Source organism: Chiloscyllium plagiosum, unplaced genomic scaffold (genome assembly GCF_037043375.1).
Source record: "Chiloscyllium plagiosum isolate Xiang-an unplaced genomic scaffold, Cpla_swu_hap1 HiC_scaffold_18, whole genome shotgun sequence".
In the NCBI taxonomy this organism is placed as follows: domain Eukaryota; kingdom Metazoa; phylum Chordata; class Chondrichthyes; order Orectolobiformes; family Hemiscylliidae; genus Chiloscyllium; species Chiloscyllium plagiosum.
In genome coordinates, this window is record NW_028270156.1 from 35,629,469 (window position 1) to 35,651,523 (window position 22,055).

At 41.3% G+C, this 22,055-nt stretch overlaps 1 protein-coding gene across 2 annotated transcripts in view; it reads right to left on the reverse strand.

Annotated features, from left to right (window-relative positions):
- LOC122557766 (uncharacterized) overlaps positions 1-22,055 on the reverse strand; it is a 44,240-nt gene that overhangs the window by 7,188 nt on the left and 14,997 nt on the right. For both annotated transcript variants that reach the window (XM_043705731.2, XM_087996479.1), the window contains exons 4-9: positions 20,326-20,436; positions 18,237-18,677; positions 17,606-17,977; positions 17,169-17,480; positions 4,825-4,872; positions 2,627-2,674 (exon numbers count right to left, since the gene is read on the reverse strand). In XM_043705731.2, coding sequence (XP_043561666.2) covers positions 2,627-2,674; positions 4,825-4,872; positions 17,169-17,480; positions 17,606-17,977; positions 18,237-18,677; positions 20,326-20,436 — 1,332 coding nt within the window. The remainder of the gene's footprint in view (positions 1-2,626; positions 2,675-4,824; positions 4,873-17,168; positions 17,481-17,605; positions 17,978-18,236; positions 18,678-20,325; positions 20,437-22,055) is intronic.

The following is a 22,055-nucleotide window of genomic DNA, read 5'->3' on the forward strand; positions in this document are numbered from 1 at the left end:
CTTTAATATCATCTGCAAACTTACTAACTCATCCACTTATGCCTGCATCCAAGTAGTTTATAAAAATGACAAACAGCAGTGGTCTCAAAACAGATTCTTGTGGCACACCACTAATAACCGGACTCCAGGCTGAATATTTTCCATTAACCACCACTCGTTGCCTTCTTACAGAAAGCCAGTTTCTAATCCAAACTGCTAAATCACCTTCAATCCATGCCGCCGCATTTTCTCCAGTAGCCTACCATGTGGAATCTTATCAAAGGCTTTACTGAAGTCCATGTACACCACGTCAACTGCCCTAGCCTCACCCACATGCTTGGTTACCTTTTCAAAAAACTCAATGAGGTTTGTAAGACATGACCTGCCCTTAACTAATCCATGTTGACTATTTTCAATCAAATTATTGCTTGCTAGATGATTCTAAATCTTATCTCTTATAATCTTTTCCAAAACTTTTCCAACAACAGACATAAAGCTCACTGGTCTATAATTACCTGGGTCATCTCTACTGCCCTTCTTGAACAAAAGCACAAAGTTGGAAACCACCAGTCCTCCTCTGGTACTAAACCTGTAGACAATGACGACTCAAAGATCAAGGCCAAAGGCTCAGCCATCTCCTTCCTAGCTTCCTAGAGAATTCTCGGAAAAATTCCATCTGGTCCAGGGGATTTATCTTTTTTCACACCTTCTAGAATTGATAACACCTCCTCTTTCCTCATTCCTTTCAAGTCTAATAGCCTGTATCTCAGTCTTCTCCTCTACAATATTCTCCTTTTCCTGAGTGAAAACAGATGAGAAATATTCGTTTAGCACCTCTCCGATCTCCACAGGGTCCACACACAACTTCCCACTTCTGTCTTTGACAGGCCCTATTCCTACCCTCGTCATCCTTTTATTCCTCACATACCTATAGAAAGCTTTAGGGTTCTCCTTTTTTCTACCTGCTAAAGACTGCTCATGTCCCTTCTTTGCTCTTTTGAGCTCGATCTTTAAATCCTTCCTCGCTACTCAAACTCTCCATTGCCTCTTCTGAACCATTGGACAGTGAATAAAATTATCTCAGACCTTGATCAGATGGGCCAATGGGCTGAGGAACTGCAGATGGAGTACAATTTACATAAGTTTGAGGTGTCACATTTTGGTAAGCCAAACCAGGGCACGACTTATACAGTTAATGGTAGGGCCCTAGGAAGTATTGCTGAACAATGGGATCCAGTGGTGTGGGTGCAATTTTCCTTGAAAAGATAGTGAAGAAGGCATACTTGCCTTCATTGGTCAGAACATTGTGTATAAGAGTTGGAACATCATGTTGTGGCTTTATAAGGCATTGCTGAGTCCAGTTTTAGAATACTGATTACAATTCTGGATGCCATTCTGTAGGAAAGATGTTGTTAAACTTGAGAGGGTGCAGAAAAGATTTACAAGCATGTTGCTGGGACTGATGGGTTTGAGCTATAGGGTGAGGTTGAATAGGCTAAGGCTTTTTCCACTGGAGCATCAGAGGCTGACTGGTAACCTTAGGCTGGTTTATAAAATCATAAAAGGCATGGATGGAAGGAAGAATAGCCAAGGTCTTCTTCCTGGGGTGGAGGGAGACCAAAACTAGGACATAGGCTTAAGGTGAGAAGGCAAAGATTTAAGACGGACCTAAGGGGTAACGTTTTCATGTAGATGGTGGTGCGAGTATGAAATGAGGTGCCAGAGGAAGTGGTGGAGACAATTACAATTTCAACATATAAGAAGCATCTGGATGGGTACATGGTTGGGAGGGTTTCGAGGGATACTGACCATACGCTGGCAAATGGGGCTAGGTCAGATTGGGAAGTCTGGGCAAGTTGGACTGAGGGGTCTGTTTCCATGCTGTATGACTCTTATAAATAGCTCACATTAGCCTAAGATCCAGCCAAATCACACCACCTGGATTACTATAGTTACACACTTTACAAATTTTGATCAAAACACTGGTGGCATTAAAGTTCTTTTCTATTCCTTCTCATCCTTGACTAAATGTCGAAAAGGTCATTACTTCCGCCGGTGAGTAGATGTTATTGGTTTTCCACTGTAGTGTCACTAATCTGACTTCCTCTCTTGTAGAATTCTTACTAGATTAGAAATCCATATTGTATGCTGTCTAATGTGTAGATCCATGGCAAATTATAGAGAATTAAGCATTAGGAACAGCAAAATAAATCTATCCAAAATTGTAAAAGTAATTTGGAGAGGATAAAAGGCCAGCAATGACATTGAGGGCCGAAGGGACTGCACTGTGCTGTACTGTTCTAATGTTCTTAAAAGTAACAATATCTGTGTTTGGCATTTTTGTTCTTTTCACAGCAGCTACCAACCTGAGGTAGTCAAGAGTATTTTGGATACACATACAGCTGTGTGTAACTAAGGCAGTGATAATGATAACTGGGATGCTGGATGGAACCACATTAACACTGCTTCATTTTAAAGGATCACCCATTACATCACCCTAACAGCCAGAAATGAAGGCAGCATCTCTTCTCTACCTAAAATGGTATATCTACATCATTGCGTGTGTCGTCTGAAATACCACACTGACATCACTATGGATTACAACCAAACATGTATGAAGCAAAAACTCTCAAGATGGATACTTTACCTGCACCAATCGATCCATTTACTTGAGCAGCGGTTGTACTCTTAACACCTGAACACAGAAAGACTTAGTTAAATTCAACATTAGTTAAATGAAGTTCATCCTTAGAATATTCAAGTATTAAGTAACTCTTCTAATAGTGATGAGCTAGAGAAATGATTGCTGGACATCTTGCTGAGATATTTGTATCATCAACAGTCACAGATGAGGTGTCGGAAGACTGGAGGTGGGCTAACGTGATGCCACTATTTAAGAATGGTGGTAAGGGCAAACCAGGGAACTATAGACCAGTGTGGCTGATGTTGGTGGTGGGCAAGTTGTTGGAGGGAATCCTGAGGGACAGGATGTACATGTATTTGGCAAGGCAAGGACTGATTAGGGATAGTCAACATGGCTTTGTGCACGGGAAATCATGTCTCACAAACTTAATTGAGTTTGTTGAAGAAGTAATAAAGACGATTGATGAGGGCAGAGCAGTAGATGTGATCTATATGGACTTCAGTTAGGCGTTCGACAAGGTTCCCCATGGGAGACTGGTTACCAAGGTGAGATCTTACAGAATACAGGGAGAACTAGCCATTTAAATAGAGAACTGGCTCAAAGTTAGAAGACAGATGGTGGTGGTGGAGTTTTGTTTTTTAGACTGGAGGCCTGTGACCAGTGGTGTGCCACAAGGATCATTGCTGGGTCCTCTACTTTTTGTCATTTACATAAATGATTTGGATGTGAACATAAGAGGTACAGTTAGTAAGTTTGCAGATGACACCAAAATTGGAGGTGTGGTGGACAGCGAAGAAGGTTACCTCAGATTTCAACAGGATCAGGACCAGATGGGCAAATGGGCTGAGAAGTGGCAGATGGAGTTTAATTCAGATAAATGCGAGCTGCTGCATTTTTGGAAAGCATATCTTAGCAGGACGTATACATTGAATGGTAAGGTCCTAGGGATTGTTGCTGAACAAAGAGACCTTGGAGTGCAGGTTCATAGCTCCTTGAAAGTGGAGTCGAAGGTAGATAGGATAGTGAAGAAGGTGTTTGGTATGCTTTTTTAAAAAATCTGTCAGAGTATTGAGTACAGTAGTTGGGAAGTCATGTTGCAGCTGTACAGGATATTGGTTGGCCACTGTTGGAATATTGCGTGCAATTCTGGTCTCCTTCCTATCGGAAAGATGTTGTGAAACGTGAAAGGGTTCAGAAAAGATCTACAAGGATGTTGCCAGGGTTGGAGGATTTGAGCTGTAAGGAGAGGTTGAACAGGCTGGGACTTTTTTCCCCTCGAGTGTTGGAGGCTGAGGGGTGACCTTATAGAGGTTTACAAAATTATGAGGGGCATGGATAGGGTAAATAGACAAGGTCTTTTCCCTGGTGTTGGGGAATTCAGAACTGGAGGGCATTGGTTTAGGGTGAGAGGGGAAAGATATAAAAGAGCCCTGAGAGGGTGGTTCGTGTATGGAAAGTACTTCCAGAGGAAGTGGTGGAGGCTGGTACAATTGCAACATTTGAAAGGCATTTGAATGGGTATATGAATAGGAAGGGTAGGGAGGGATATGGGCTGGGTGCTGACAGGTGGGACAAGATTGAATTGGGATATCTGGTCAGCATGTTAGGTTGGACCAAAGGGTCTGTTTCCATGCTGTACATCTCTATGTCTATGACTCTATGAATCCAAAGTTATCACAGATTAACTATTCTCAGCAGCAGTGAAAAAGATCTACTTGTCAATATGAAGTTTCAATGTCAAGTAAACAGTTGAATGATTACATTGGATTCAAGAAACTCAATGTGACTATTATAAGATGGTAATGAAATGAAAACCAAAGGAACTGCAGATGCTATAAATCAGAAACAAAAACAGAAATTGCTGGAAAAGCTCAGCATTTCTGAGGAAGGGTCAATGGACTGGAAATGTTAACTCTGATTTCTCGGATTGCTTATATTAGAAGGATCCATATTGACAGTGTGCAACTAAGGCAGTGATAATGATAACTGGGATGCTGGATGGAACCACATTAACCCCACTTCATTTTAAAGGATCACCCATTAGATCCACCCTAACAGCCAGAAATGAAGGCAGCACTTCCTCTCTACCTAAAATGGTATATCTACATCATCTTGTGTGTAGTCTGAAATACCACGCTGACATCACTATGGATTACAACCAAACATGTACGAAACAATAACTCTCAAGATGGACACTTTACCTTCAATTTTTGATGGCAACCCAGGAGCAGATTTTTTATTTTCAACACCTGAACACAGAAAGACTTAGTTAAATTCAACACTAGTTCAATGAAGTTCATCCTTAGAATATTAGAGCATTAAGTAACTCTTCTATTAGTAATGAACGCAAAGTTATCACAGATTAACTATTCTCAGCAGCAGTGAAAAAAATCTACTTGTCAATATGAAGTTTCAATGTCAAGTAAACAGTTGAATGATTACATTGGATTCAAGAAACTCAACGTGACTATTATAATATGGTAGTGAAATGAAAACCAAATGAACTGCAGATGCTATAAATCAGAAACAAAAACAGAAATTGCTGGAAAAGCTCAGCATTTCTGTGGAAGGGTCAATAGACTGGAAATGTTAACTCTGATTTCTCTGATTGCTTGTATTAGAAAGATCCATATTGACAGTCCTTATTTTTCCAGAAGACTGACAAACTGACCACATCAGGCAAGAACAAATGTGTTTAGAACTTCTGTGACTTGGTTTCTATCAATAGAATTTCTCCAAAAGCTGCATTTATTTGGAGTTTATTTAAACAGTGAATAGAATGACCTCAAATCATATATCCTTCTCTTATGCAACACCAATTCAGGCTTTCTTCTATGTACAATCTGTTGCATTTCTGAGAATTGGGTTATTGAATAACAATTTGCTCACTATCACTTATCATGAAATAGTTAGTGTTTCATGCCATTCCCCTATCTCTACCAATCAAATCAAATTATTTCACTTTGACCTGGTCAATGACAAACAATACTGTATCACACATCAAACAGGAGTTTGTACAGAGATCTGCTGGCTGCCGTTCTCCTAGGCCCACAATGGAATGGGACACCAGACCGACCGGCACAGGTAGAGATCATTTCCTAATGCCTGCTGCACTTCACCACTGGGGTCCCCTTCCCATAACTCCTGTTTCAACTGGATGGGCCACTATGCCAGGGATTGCTCATTCCCCTGTAAATGGGGCCAGGGTTCTCGCCGTAAACACATATCGTTCACGACTTGTCCTCTTTTCCTGACCAATTATCCTGTCCTCTCATGAGACCACGCAGATGAGCCCACATACTTAGCATTGAAGGTATCCCTCTTCCCTTTATGATTGACACTGGTGTGATTTACTCTACCCTAACTTTGTCCTTGATTCAAAGATATAATTTTCCTCTCTGAGGAATATGTGGAAATTTCTGGTTTGATGGATGAACCTGCTGTTTACCCACTCACATAGCCACATACTATCCAGTTCGAAGGCTGTAGATGTTCTATTCCATTTGCTGTCACTCAAGCCCTTGGTGTCAACCTGGCTGGACGCAATTTTCTCTGTTCTGTGCAGGTAGAGATTGTGAACCTCGAAGAGAGCATATCAATATCTGCGGTCCCTGAAGCCCGCCCTCATAACTTATCACTTTTCGCTACTCCTCAACAGTAGTCAATTGATTTTTGTGCCTCTGACTTCACCTCTCCTTTTGATGTTCCTGATCCCCATCTTGCTCTGTGCTATGATCACACAGGCTGCTCTGTTCAGATGCAGAATATTTATCAAGCAGTCCTTGGGACTCCTCAGACTGACATTTCTTGGCCTCACTGAGGGACAGGAGGGCTCTGCCTTCCTTGTAGAGGTGCCATGTCATCTCAGGCATCAATCGGGACTCATTGCCCCTCATGTCACTCTCAGTGTTCATGAGGGTTATAGTGCAAAATTTCTCGGATTTTAAGCTGCAGCTTTGTGGCAGCAAGCAGGTCCTTTTTATATTAGAAGGCAAACTTTCCCTCAAGGTTCCCAGGTGTATTTTTCAGAGCCTTTCTCCGTGATTGGCACACTGGCCCAATAAGCTCCCAACCACAGAGGTTCCTCCTGACTTGGGCAGTGTCCAAACATGAACGAGGACTCACTAATGCTCCCCTGATCCAAGTTAAGGTAAAGGCCAGTTTGCCCTTGCCTTCGATTCCACAGTACTCCTTGCGTCCAGAGGCTGAACAAGGAGTCTCTGACATGGTCCAGTCTTTCCTTACACAGGAAATTTTAGTTCCATGCTGGTCACCTTGCAACACCCCGATCCTCCTGGTCCCAAAAATCAGAAGACCATCTGAGTGGTGTTTGGTCCAAAACCTCCACAGTATTAATCAGATTGTGGAACTTTTGCATCCCATTGTGCCCAACCCAGCTACAATTCTTAGTAGCAGCCCCCCTGCCTGAAGCATGTGATCCATTCTTATTGACTTGCAACATGCTTTTTTTTTTGCAATTCCCCATGCCCTAGACTCAAAATATTTGTTTGCCTTCACGGTTAAAGGTAGCCAGGTCACATGGACTCGACTCCCACTGGGTTTCAGTCAGTCATTCTCTTTTTACAAGTACTGCACTCCCAGCTGGCCACACTATCGCTCCCTGGAGGATCCACTATCATTCAATACGTGGATGATTTGCTTCTGGGTTAGCACTGATTTGGTTAATAACTAACAGGACACGGTTTACCTTCGGACACACCTCCATTCATAGGGATATATAGTCCCATTCACTGAAGTTCATAAGGGCAATCACAAGTTAAATTTTTGGGTGTGTTAATTAGTGCTACTGACCATTCCCTTACTCAGCGATTATCTCTATCTTGCGAACCCAACGCCCTACCTCATCCAAATGGATGACAGCCTTTTTAGGGCTGGTCAATTTTTGCAGGCAGTGGCTTCTAAATGTTCCAACTTATACTAAAGACCTTATTCCTCTCCTAATGCTCCCCTGACATTTCAATCATCTGGCTCGAGCATGCAGTCAGTTTATGCCCTCAAAGACGCCTTGGCTGCAGCCACAGCGCTAGGGCACCCACTGTATGACAGACCTTTAAGTTGTATGTTAGTGTAATAGGTGAATGTGCCACTGGTGCTCTAACTCAGCAGCATGGTGACCGTCGTTGCCCGGTAGCCTATTGTTCCACTAAATTGGATCCTGTTGCCTGTGGCCTTCCTCCATGCACTCAAATCCTAACTGCTGTCCACCTGTTAGTACAGGCGGCTTCCAATCGGAGCCTTCACCAGCCCATACCTCAAACTCTGTTGTTGCCCTCCTCACGTTTCAGTAGACCCAACACCTCATCCAAGATAGTTATGAGATCTCACTGTTGCAGAACCCTTACCTATTGGTTCAGTACCGCTCCACTTTGAATCCTGCTACATTCCTTGAGCAACCCCTGATGATCTTCCTGACCCTCTGTATGACTGTTTGCCGAGGAATTATTTCCTTACTGTACCTCGCCCGGATTTGGCAAACCTCCCATTTGAAAACCCTGACCTCATGTTTTATGTTGACGGTACTTCCTCTGTTTCCCCGGACGGTTTCCGGCAGTCAGGCTATGCTATAGCAACAGACACTGCTGTTCAGGAGTCTGCTTCTTTTCAGAACCCTGTCTCCACACAGAAAGCCAAGCTTTTTGCCCTTACCAGAGCTTGTATTTTAGCCACTGACAAAATTGCTAACATTTACACCAATTCAAGGTACCAATTCGGTGTTGCCCATGATTTTGGTCACCTCTGGCAGCAACGAGGCTTCCTTAATTCTACAGGGACTCCCATTCAAAATGCTCTTCAGGTTAAAAGTTTCCTCAGTGCTATTCTGCTTTCTTGTCAATTGTCTGTTATTAAACATACTGCGCACACAAGGGGACACACTTAGGGACAACTAGGAAATGCCTGTTCTGATTCGGCTGCTGAGGCGGCAGCTGCATTAGCCATTTTAGTTATTCCAACTAACGGGAATCAGGCTCTAAATTGAGTAGCTACTTCAGGGACGAAGGGCATGCCAGATCTTACTGCAATTCAAACTTTACAGAAGAACGCCTCTGAATCTGACCGTGCACTTTGGAAGTCAATAGGGTGTTTGCACTGCTCGACATGAGGCCTCTGGCTAACACCTGGTCGGTCAAGTTTGTATTCCTCATTCTTTGTTACCAGTGCTTAATGATTACTTGCATACTTGTACCCATCTTAGCAAGGCGGGAATGGTGCACCTACTTTTAAAAACCTGGTGGCTCAAATGTGGCTGGATAGATGCCTTATTCGCATGAAAAATAACATGGGTAAAGGTATTAAATACCCATCCGAACTATCCCCCTGCCAGATGGTCCTTTTGCGTGTATACAGCTTGTTTTATTGAATTACCTAAGGTACGGTGTTGTAAATATTTGTTAGTAATGATTGACGTATTTAGCAAATAGATTGAAGCCTTCCCCACCACTAATTGTACTGCACAACGGTAGTGAAAATATTGTTGAATGAAGTCATTCCCCACTTTGGGTTGCCTAAGATGATAAGCTCAGATAATGGATGACATTTTGTGGCTCAAATCAATATTGAATTGTGAGAATCACTTTCAATTAAACAGCAACTGCACTGCGTTTATTGCCCGCAGGCAGCAGGGTTTGTGGAACGCGCCAACGGTACCTTAAAAGAAAAAAAAATCTAAATTAGTTGAATAAGCGGGGTTAAATTGGCTCAAAGTTTTGCTCTTAGCACTTCTTCACTTGCGAGTTACTGCATTCACGGACCAGACTATTAGTGGTAGACATAGCTTATGGTTGGCCAATGAGGACTCTGTGGGATGCTCATGCTGAACCTCTAGAGGGCGTACATCTTCACATAATGGGCGAGCAAATGCAGAATTACTTAAAACAATTAACTCTTTCTCTGAAGTTTCTTCACTTTCAGGTCAGACAATCACATTGCCCATCTGAGGAAAATACCATTGCCTCCCAATATCCACGAGGAAACCCAGGGAATTACATGATGGTCAAGAGTTGGGAAAGAAACAAATTAGGACACCACTGGAGTGGCCCCTTTCAAGTCCGACTGACAACATAAACCTCAGTCAAACTTGAAGGATGTTCCAAATGGGTTCATCTATCTGATTGTAAGAAGATTACTCCTCAACCAGTCGACAACATAGCATGAGCATCATTTGATACTCTTTGGACTTTTTGAATTCTTTGACTTAGGTGAATATTTGACATTAACAAACCAGCCTCCTTGGGAACTGCATGTAAACACCTATTTACAGGTGTCATATACGCATGCCAAGAAATTGAACGTAAGTAAATGTTGGGGTTGTATCCATAACCCCATCCATTCTCAAGGGAAGGAATACTTCTTCAACCCCTCCCTTTCTCTACTTCAGAAACAGTTGAGCAGATGTTACGACGGAATCACACAGGGCTGAATGGGGAAATGAGAATATGGGAATCAGCGGGTTATGAAATGACTACATTTTCAACATGGTATTAGCCTGCATATAATCTCGACTCACTTCCTCCTTCCCTTACAGTCCATTCAAATAACTCTACAGGGTACCAATGTTTTTGAAAATTAGGACAATGAATGCTAATGGGGCAAAGCAAATGTAATCTCACATTTGACTGGCAAGGCCCAGTTGTCAATATTTTGAGAAATGGGATGCTTAACTGTGATTGGACCAGGGTATGGAATATTGCATCTGATAGTCTATGGGCCTAGTCCACCATGCAGCCTTGATGACATTGGCTGATGATTTTACAATTTACAACGGCACATACTTTATATACAGCACCAAAGCGTACCCATAGCTTCCTATCATTGGATAGGTCCTACTATCTGGGTTATATTGTACTCTTAATGCATCACCTCACCTCCCTTAAGCACTACCATTCATGAAGTACGAGAGCCATTACAGGGCTAGACCAGTTCCTCATGTTGTCTTTTCCATTTTACAGAATAGGGTGAGTATCCAGCAAATTAGTTTGCATGGCCTCAGCGTTGGAATACCTTTGGAATTATAGAATCTCTACAGTATGGAAACAAGTCCACACCAACCTTCCAAAAAGTAACCCACCCAGACTCATTCCCCTGCTACTCTACATTTACCCCAGACTAATGCACTTAACCTACATATCTTTGAACAGTATGGGTAATTTAGCATGGCCAATTCACCTGACCTGCATATCTTTGGATTATGGAAGGAAACCGGGCATCTGGAGGAAACCCACACAGACACAGGGACAGTGTGCAAACTCCACACAGACGGTTGCCCAAGGCTGGAATCGAACCTGGTTCCCCGGCACTGTGAGGCAACAGTGCTAACCACTGAGCCACCGTGCCACCCTATGGCCACCTGGCCAATGAGACAGCATTAGAAGCCAAGGCAACTAGACAAGCACTGACTGTGGTCGCAGCTGAGCTATGGCTGTTCGGACAGAATCGACTGGCTTTGGATTATCTGCTAGCCTCGCAAGGGGGAGCATGTGCTGTTGTGGGTCAGGAGTGCTGTACTTACATTCCGGATACCTCTGAAAATACTACCAACCTAGTTGAACATATCAATCAACATGCTGACCACATACAAAACACTGACAAAGAACTCCATGATTATAGCGCACCGAGTTGGTTAGGTCACAAAATGTTTGATAGGTTTTAAAGATCCATTCTGCTCATAATACTATTTCTGGTAGGAATAGGGTTACATGTTTGCTTGTGCTAATGTATTTTCTATGAAATTTTCAATGTGTCCATACAACTGATTGTCATGATATGACAAAAAAAAAAAAAGAGGGAAATGTGGTATTGTGAGGAACATTTAACATTGCATGATGGGAAAAAAATTGGTCAACTCTCGATTATAGTTCAGTAAGTTGGAAAGACTGTGGCAAAAGGTCAGAAACAGCTTTCAGGACCAGGCTGAATGTAAATAAATTCCACAAGTTTGATAATACTTCAGTAATCTTCTTAACGGCTCCTTGTATACTTTGAACTGCACATTTTAGCCTACACAAAATGTCCGTACAACAGAAACAGAGTTATGGAATGATGCAAATGATTAATTAGGAGAAAGTGAGGACTGCAGATGCTGGGGATAAGAGCTGAAAAATGCATTGCTGGAAAAGCGCAGCAGGTCAGGCAGCATCCAAGGAGCAGGAGAATCGACATTTACGGGAAGAAGGGCTTATGCCCGAAACGTCGATTCTCCTGCTCCTTGGATGCTGCCTGACCTGCTGCGCTTTTCCAGCAACACATTTTTCAGCTGCAAATGATTAATGCTTTTCAGGCTAAGGTTCAGTGCGATGGCTGACGCACATTTCATGATAATCTGTAAATCCTCAGCATATTTTAAAATATTTAATGTAGTCCTTTCTTTGTAAAGGCATGAAACTTGGAAGAGAAGTAGAGAACTACTTGGATCTCATCCTCTCCTCAAGTTTCAGCCTAACTACAGCAGTATTTTCAATAACGGCTGATTATTGTCAGTTCAAACTGCTTTTTCTTGAGTATTGTTGATTTCTTTTGCACTCATAGATCCCTGCTAATTAAACTCCAATTCGACACCCGTTTCCTCCCACAGTCAGGTGCAGGTTAGGTGGATTGCTTATGCTAAATTGCCCCTTATTGTCCAGGAGTGTGCAGACTATGGGAATTAGCCCTGGAAATGCAAGGTTACTGGGATAGGGAAGGATCTGGGTGGAAGGGTGGGTATGGATTCAATGGGCCGAATGGCCTGCTAACATACTGTAGGGATTCTATGAAATGGATCATTACATCTGACTTACCTGATTAAACAGACATTTTTACAAAAAAAAAAGTGTCAAATTAATGAATTTGAAGCATCCGTCCAGTCCAAATAATTGTTCAACATTCCATAATTACTTTGAAGCCGTACGATTTGTTGGAACGAGACTTACTAGATAGTTTCAAACTATAATTGGATGAGACAGGGCTGTTTGAAGTTTCAGCGTGAAGTTTTCAGCATTTTGAAAACATTTCCTTGGTCCATGAGACTTGGTTTGAATGTCATTTTAGATACACGAGTACAAACGAGTTGAATTATCGAATACAGTGGCATCCATTTTAACTCCATCTTTAATTTTCTCAAACCCTTTGAACCAGAATATTTGATGACCTTCTGGAAAGAAGTTGTAAGCTTTACAAGAAAGGGTTACAGGTTTTCCCATCTCTGGGTGAGCAGGTTCGGCTATAACTTCGGTTATATTTGGTGCAGACAAACAAGACAAATAATATTTTTGAGACGCATAACTGAAAATGCCACTATTTTTAAAAGATCTCAAGTACCCTTTAATAAATTGTCAAATATTGTTTTCTTGAACAAAACATTGCATTTCACTACCTCTCTTGCCCCCTCACACTGGTATAGTGCTGTAGCCAATGCTTCAGTTTCTGTCGAAATTGGTAACTCGTCAATTTTGAGACAGAACATTGAACATTGTGAAGCTATTCAAGCTGAATTCTCCACATACGTGGAAACTGGATTTTAATCACAATGGCACATTGGTTAGTTTTAGGAAGGAGTTATACAAAGGAAGTTAGGTATGACCGTTTTTTCTGGAACTGTGATGTAATCTGGTATGCACTAAATATGCCAGATCCTTCTGAGCAAATGTCACCAAACCAGAAACATTAACCTGGTTTTCTCTTCACAGATGCTGCCAGACCCACTGAGCTTTTCCAGCAGCTTATGTTTTTGTTTCTGATTTACAGCATCCATTGTTCATTCACTTTTTAAACCCACTGTGGACAATGGATTCAGACAGAAGAACTTCAGGCAACTTAAAAGGCTCCATCAACACAGTGGCACGGTGGCTCAGTAGTTAGCACTGGTTCGATTCCCACCTTGGGTGACAGTCTGTGTGAAATGTAATTATCTGTGGGCAGCACGGTGGCACAGTGGTTCAATTCCTGCCTCGGCAACTGTCTGTGTGGAGTTTGCACAGTCACAAAGATGTGCTGGTTAGGTGAATTGGCCACGCTAAATTGCGTGTAGTGTTAGGTGAAGGGATAAATGCAGGGGAATGGGTCTGGGTGGGTTGCTCTTCGGAGGGTTGGTGTGGACTTGTTGGGCCGAAGGGCCTGTTTCCACACTGCAAGTAATCTAATCTAAAAAAAAAAAACTGTCTAACACTTTGTTGATAACTGCTAATTAATTGCTCTGGGGCTGAAAGTTAACAACTTGCATTTACCCGATGCATTTAATGTAATTAAACATCTTAAGGTTTTAAGAATTATATAACAAAGTACAGCACTGAACCACAAAGGATGGCATTAGATCAAAGCTTAATCAAAGAGGGAGCTTTTAATGTGCAAGTAATAAGACCAAGTGAAGGGGCTCTCATGCCCCAGCGATAATGAGCCAGGAGACCTGGGTTCGAAGTCCCACCTGCTTCTGAGGTGTGGAATAACATCTGGCTGAACAAGTGGATTTGAAAATATTTAAGGCTAAATGAGGTAATATGGTCAAGAGGTACAGAGACTGCAGAGTCTGAGGACTAGGCAACCAATTAGGCACCTAAGAGCAGGGCAATCAAAATCAAGGATGAAAAGACCACAATTCGAGACTTGCAGAGATTTTGAAGGGTTGTGGTGGTGGAAGGTATTGCACAGGTAACAGGGGCGAGACCGTAGAAGAATACAAAAACAAGGATGAAAATTTGAAAATCAAAACATTGTTTCACAGTGAGCCATCGTAGGTGCAATGAAATGGGGATTTGATGCAAGTTAAAACGGCAGCAATATTTTAGATGATCTCATGTTAGAACAGTGTAGAATTTCAGAGACCAGTCAGGAATGCATCGGGACTGTCATCTCTAAAGGTAACAAAAGCATGAATGAGAATTTCAATAGTGGAGTAAGACAGAAACAAAGTACTAAAAAATTGCATTTCGTCAGGTACAACTTTAAGACGTTATCATTCTAAATGCAATTTTTATAATAACTTATTTGGATTCTCTTCCATCTTTTCTGGATGATAAACCAAGCAAGCAAATTTTTATTACCACTTCTCTCCTTGTGCTGTTTATTTCAGCACCTGGCAGTGATGTAGACATCAGTCATGATGAAGACATAGCCCTGCCCTGACAATGCTGCAAACTTCTCACTGACATTTGGGACTAATATCAAATTGGAAGGTCTGTTCCACAGACTTGTCAAGCAACAATATGTCATTGGTATAATTCTCTGAGTATAACTATCAGCCAACACCTCTGACTTAGCATCCACATTCCTGTGTATGTCCTTAATGGGCATCAGAACAGATCCACAGAGGCAATAAAGATTAACTTTGGGAGTCTTCTATTTCAATTTCAGGCCCTATGATATCTCATGGCATTAGCTTAACCATGGGCAAGGTAAACTCCTGCTGATTACCACATATTGTTTGCTTTTGGCTGATCAATCAATACTTCTCAATGTTAAACACCATTTATACAAAGGACTGAGACCAGCATGGCATGGAATGTACTCTGGGTAGTGGATTTCAATGCTCAGCCCTGAAGAATGCATCCACTACAAATGGGGTAGCTCCAAGTAAGCCAAAGTGAAGAAAAATCTTTCTTGATTGCTTCTCCATCAATATAGCTATTACAAATATTTCAGTAAATCCCAGACCGGTCAGAGTGAAATCCTGTCTTCAAACAGAACATGCTCTCCATCATCTTATGCAACATTAACAATATAGTAAATGGGGTAACATTAGGATAGATCTATCAGCTTACGACTGAGCGTCCACGAGGTGCTATAATCTATCGTAGTCAGTACTTCATGGCTATATCCTTTTTCCTACCAATCCCAACAAGCTAGGTGATTAGGCCTAGTTCAGTAGAGTGTGTAATAGAGCATACCAGGAGCAGCATCAGGAAACCTAAAAATAATATATCAACCTGAGGAAACGATAACAAAAGGACATCATTCATGTGAAACTGCTTAGTACATGCTTCAGACAGAACAGAAAAATCCCACTACCAATGCACCAATCTAAAGCTCTGCAGTACTGCCATATGCAGTCATGAGTAAGTCATGAGAGAAGAATCCTGCATGGAAATGTGCTTTAAAGTCTGCACACAGATACAGAAAAGAAAACACAGACAATCCAATGAGGAGAGAGAAAGAAATCACTTTCACGAAGTGCTCAGTTTTTTTGTTTTGCAATACAAAAAAAGAGACAGAAACCTTTGGGAGGTTCTGCACAATTTGGTTAAAAGCTGAGAATTACCAGAGAGCTGGTGCTTTCCCAGAAGTGGCCAAACCATGAATCAGGTGGTTTTTAATTGTTCAACCAAAAAGGGACTTTAGAAAGCAACATGCTCAGGAAGGTCAATGATGCAAGGAATACTGTAGGGGTATGATGTTGATAGTGATAATAGTTGTATCAGTGAATCTTGAAGGTGAAAGCTGTTGTCAGGTAAGACTCCTGAACTACCCACGTGAATAAAGAACAGCAAAATTTGTGAGAAGATTTGTAGCTTGGATGCTCGTTGTTGTGGTTCTGTTTGCTGAGCTGGGAATTTGTTTTGCAGACGTTTCGTCCCCTGTCTAGATGACATCCTCAGTGCTTGGGAGCCTCCTGTGAAGCGCTTCTGTCCATGAACACCAACTAGCCACGAAACGACACGACCAGCTATCCTTAGTAGCCATACACGCAAATGACAAGCAACATGAATTCGACTGGGACAACACTACTATTATAGGACAAGCCAAACAGAGAACAGCCAGGGAGTTCCTAGAGGCATGGCACTCATCCACAGATTCAATCAATAAGCACATCAACCTGGACCCAATGTACCGGCCACTGCAATGGACAGCTGGGACTGACAACCGGAAGCGGCAGATTCAAACTACTACAAATGCCGGAGGAAAGATCACAGAAGCGCTTCACAGGAGGCTCCCAAGCACTGAGGATGTCATCGAGACAGGGGACGAAACGTCTGCAACACAAATTCCCAGCTCGGCGAACAGAACCACAACAGCAGCAAAATGTGGAACTGTGAAGCCTGAAGTACCACATTTGCATAAGCTGTATCTTGCTGTAGTATTTATATAAAGCAAATTTATTTTTTCACTTGCCTGATAATTCAGGTTTAATTTGGTGGTTCTCATTATAATGCTTTAAAAAAGCAGGATCTTGGTAATTTATTTAATTTGGAGATTATTCATGTGGCACTGATCCTCAGTGGTTAGCGCCAGGGACCAGTGTTCAATTCCATCCTCAGGCAACTATCTGCATGGAATTTGCACTGGTTTCCTCCAGGGATTCCAGTTTCCTCCTACAGTCCATAGATGTGAAGGTTAGATGGATTGGCCATGCTGTGCTGGCTAGGTGGATTAGCCACGGGAAATGCAGGGTTACATAGATAAGGTGAGGGTGTGGATCTGGATGGGATGCTCTTTCGAGGGTTGCTGTTCAATTGATAGGTCAAATAGCCTGCTTCTACACTGGAGGGATTCTATGCTTTTGCAAGTTTCATTGTTTGGCTTATAGTTTTTGCATGGTGGTTTAACAATGATTACTTACTCAGTTTATCAAGCACCCAGTCAACTTCTAAAGGCTGTACTAGACTTTCATGCTGTACTTGGCAAGTGTATTTCTTCCCAACATCAGCTCCTCTCAGTGTAGTCTTCACACTCGTTGTCAAGTTATAGAGCCCATCATTTCCTAGTTCGGGCCCACTTTGATTGAATTCTTCCAACATTTTTTCACCTTCTTTGAGCCATGATATTGTGATGTTTTGGGGGTAAAAAGAATGTATTTTGCATTGCAAAGTCATGCACTCTCCTGCAACTGGTTTTTCTGCACCACATATTATCCTGTTCGATTTTGGTGGGGCTGAAAAAGGAAGTGAAAACATTAACACACTAAGCTTTTAACAGACAAAAATGAGGAAAATAATGGTGTCAGTAAACATAATTAATCCATTCCTCTACACAAGGGAAGTCATAAGAATGACATACCTGTAATTTTCAGAATTGTATCTTTCTGCTCAGCAGAGTCCTCATGTCGTACTTGACAGATATACTTTGTTCCTTGGTCTTGCAGTACATCTGGCAAAATAACTAGGACACTGGTGATACCATAGGATTTATCTTCATATTCTACCTCACTAATTTGATGATGATACTTGCATTTGTTCCCACTATCAGGAGCAAAGATGGTCCTTTCCTGATCCAAGCGCAGAAGTTCTTCCAATTTATCATCCCGCCCGATTCGTTGCCATGTGATTTGAAGAGGTTTTGGTTTAAATCCAATGACAGAACAAATCAAGGCTGCAGGCTCATTATGATGGACGTGAAGTGGCACCACAATGTTTGACATCTTTGGTGGGACTTTCGGAAAGGGAAACAAAATAAAGAAGTCATCTACTGGAATTGAAACAATTTCCATGTCTTAATAAAAACAGGAAGAAATTATTATTAATTATTATTAATTTACAGGTTGAATTTTCTATAATGTTAGCAAAACTGCATGACCTCTATTAACAACATATTACATTGTATGGACAAATACACAAGTTTACAAAAAGAAAAACCCGAACGGATTCATGAAGCATAAACAAATTATGAAAATAATGTGTATATGATCTACCTTGTTTAACTTCCAGTGTTATAGCTTTTGAAGCAGGTTGGGCAAGAGTCTCATGGTAAACATGAAGAATTAATTCAGCCCCATTATCACGTTTTACATCAGGACAGACTTCAACCATGCCCTGCAATTTGAAAGTCCTGTCACTGTTCTCAGATAAAGTCGGTTCCAAAGGCGAAAAGGATTCATCTAGCAAACAATCAGTTAGAAGAAGGCGCCCTTCATTTTGATTACTTTTGAACACTGATTGCTTATTATTTTCTGTAGTTCTCGGTGTGCAATACCTATGAAAAATTTTTATTCCATTTTCATTCCCTGTCCTCTTCAACATTAAAACAACTTGAATCTTAGAAGGTCTAAATCCATTGACTTGGTAATTAATGAAGTCTTGTTCAGAATGTTGAAATACGGAAGGTTTGCTGAATTCAATAATTTCTGGAGGAACTAATAAAGAAGATTAAAACTTAACAATATAAACATTCTTATTTGCTTACTCTGTTTCACTTTCTTGCTTGGCTACAAGCAGAATGCCTATGCTAGTCATGGAACTATGTTTTTTTAAATTATTCTGTCAATGGATGTGGATGTCACAAGCCAGCACTTGTTATCCTTGCAGAATTTCCCTTGAATGGAGGGATTTGCTCAGACATTTCAGAGAGCAGTTGAGATTCAACTAAATTGGCTTACATCTGGAGTCATATGCAACTTGCAATTCCGGATTTATTAATTGAATTTAACTCCAATAGTTGCTGTGATGGGACTTGAACCAATGTTCTCCAAAGCATTAGACTGGGTTTCTGGATTACTAGTCCAGTGACATTAGCAGTAGACATCCACAATATGTAAGCAGTAGTTTCAGAAAGGTTTACACTGTCCTTTCTCAATCCAAAAACAGATTTAAAAAACACACGTAAATTACATCCAATGGAAACTTTGGTTGGGATTTTTCCCTTTTCATTTCAAAGTGAATGCATTAGGCAGTCACTTACACCAGAGAGATAACTCACCCTATTGCCACAGAATTAATTCATTAAGAGCTGAGCAAGGGCATCGGAGTCCCTGAATCCCAATGTTTGTCGGTCAAAGTTTACTCTGTTGGTGATCCAGCAACAAGAAGTCATGTTCTTTAATCTTCTTCTCACACAATGTGGACATTTGGGGAGGAGGAGGTAAATGGCATGACTTGACTCAGATTTGGGGGAGGTGGGGGGCAAAAGGATATGGATTTCAGAATCCACCCCTGTGCTCCCTACCCAACTCAGCTGGTAGGTGGTCAGTTGGGAAACTAGCCGCTGTTCTTCCCTGCTGGGAGATAGGTGAACAAGAAGCTGGCAGGGGAAGGCACACAAGTCACCCATTCATTTGACCACATTAGGTCCTTAATTGTTGGCGAGTAGAGTACCTGTGAAGATAAAGCTAATTCAAATTCAAGCCAATTACCAAATAGATTTGGAAACCTTTCACTATTCCTTTAGTGTTGTCAGATTAAATTCCTGGAACTTTCCGCCCTAATGACATTGTGGATATACCAGCACCAAGTGGACTACAGCAGTTCAAGAAGGTAGAGCACTTCAACCCTTTTTAAGAGCAACTAGAAATAGGCAACAAATGCTGGCCCAGATCGTGACATCCGTAAAATATGAGTAAATTTTAAAAATGTGATGAGAATCAGCACAATGTGTGTTTGAATACAAACACTCCAGCAAACTTTGGGACACAATTTGTGACTGGATTGTCTACTATAGCTAAACGTAATCTTGAAGTTCCTTTCTCTATATACCACAGTAGGAGCACAAACAGCTCAGTTGATCGGATGGCTGGTTTGTGATGCAGGGTGATGCCAACAATGTGGTTCAATTGATGTATTGTCTAAAGTAACCATAAAGGTTCTTCCATTTCACCTCTCCTGAGGTGTGGTGACACTCAAGTTAAACCACCACCAGTCAATTTCCCTCTAACGTGCACACATTCATCAGAGAATATGGGGACTTGACCTAAGGAGCACAAACACCCCAAAGTCTCTTATAGGGAATAAATGCAAGTAGTAGTCAAAAAATTACAAGATTGCTATATTCATAAGTGGATGTGTTACCTCCTCTTCTTCTCCAATAGAGCCATCCAAAAGCTAAGAATACTGCACAAAACAGCAATGTACCAAATATACTTGCAGCAACTGCTAAGGCTGAAGAATGTTTTTCAGGCTCTGAATTGAAACACAGGTAGAAAAGCATTTAGTCTAAAATTACCTCAGAAAATAAACTACCCCATCCATGCTGTGTTGTATTAAACAAGAATTTAAAATACTTAAACACAATAAAGTTTTTAAAGAATTTGAAATGACAATCCAGTACAGTTAATATCCTCTCTTCAAAAGAACATGCTAGCATCTGGCAGGAAGTATTACTGATAAATTCAATTAAGCCCAAGAGATAAAATGGTCCAGGTGAAGCTCTTATGGTGCTGTGGTAGTGTCAGGAAGCCCAGGTTCAAATCACACCCATTGTGGATGTGTGTCATAACATACCTGAACTGGATGATCAGAAACAAAAAGGCGCAAGGCTCACACAGAGAAATCCATCAACCCCATTGTATATACTCTACAGCTAATTTTGTATCAAGGGAAAAAAAATTCCATTGTAGATGGGGATAGTCAGGGAATACCCATGGAAATGAAGTTACATTAACATTGTTATAATTTATGTGAATGATAACTGAAACAATTGTTTCAGAGCTGTACCCCCAGTAATAAATTCAGTACTGTTGGACCGTTTTGAAGTTAAAAGGATCTGGACTGAAACCATTAATATTCATTTGGTATCACCAATGCCAAATATTGGCATTAAATGGTACAGAAATACCCATCTGGAGAAGAAAAGTAAAACAATTCGACAATCCTGGGGCATTTTTACTTAAATAAATGCAAAATTACACAATATTTGTTATATCAATGATTTATTTTATTTTTATCGAAAGGATGTTGGGAAACTTGAAAGGGTTCAGAAAAGATTAACAAGGATGTTGCCAGAATTGGAGGATTTGAGCTATAGATAGAGGTTAAACAGGCTGATGCTGTTCTCCCTGGAGCGTTGGAGGCTGAAGGGTGACCTTATAGAGGTGTATAAAATTATGAGGGGCATAGATAGGATAAATAGACAAAGTCTTTTCCCTGGGGTGGGGGGAGTCCAGAACTAGAGGGCATAGGTTTAGGGTGAGAGGGAAAAGATATAAAAGAGACCTAAAAGGCAAAGTTTTCACGCAGAGAGTGGTATGTGTATGGAATGAGCTGCCAGAGGAAGTGGTGGAGGCTAGTACAAATGCAACATTTAAAAGGCATCTGGATGGATATATGAACAGGAAGGGTTTGGGGGGAGATGGGTGGAGTGCTAGCAGGTGGGGTTAGATTGGGTTGGGATATCTGGTTGGCATGGATGAGTTGCACCGAAGGGTCTGTATCCATGCTGTGCAGCTCTATTACTCTATTTCAGCTAGAAATGCGCAGTACTGCATGTGCATGGCACAATATTTCAATACATTGGTTTTTCTCGGCACAAAAATGTTTCGGGAGTCAAGAAATGGCCTAAGGAACCCCACTCTCTCAAACATTGAATGCTATGGGAATCCATGATTAACTTAGATCCATGATCTAAAGTAGCGATTATCAGGAATGAAAACTACAACATCAATCAAGACCTCCCTGATATATAATTGATCAGATTTGTGTACCTGATGATTCTCTATTTTCCCTTTTAACTATTTTTTCCAACTTTAATAAGTGTTTGTTTACCTCCTAACTATAACTAAGTTGGGGCTTATCCTTTGAAA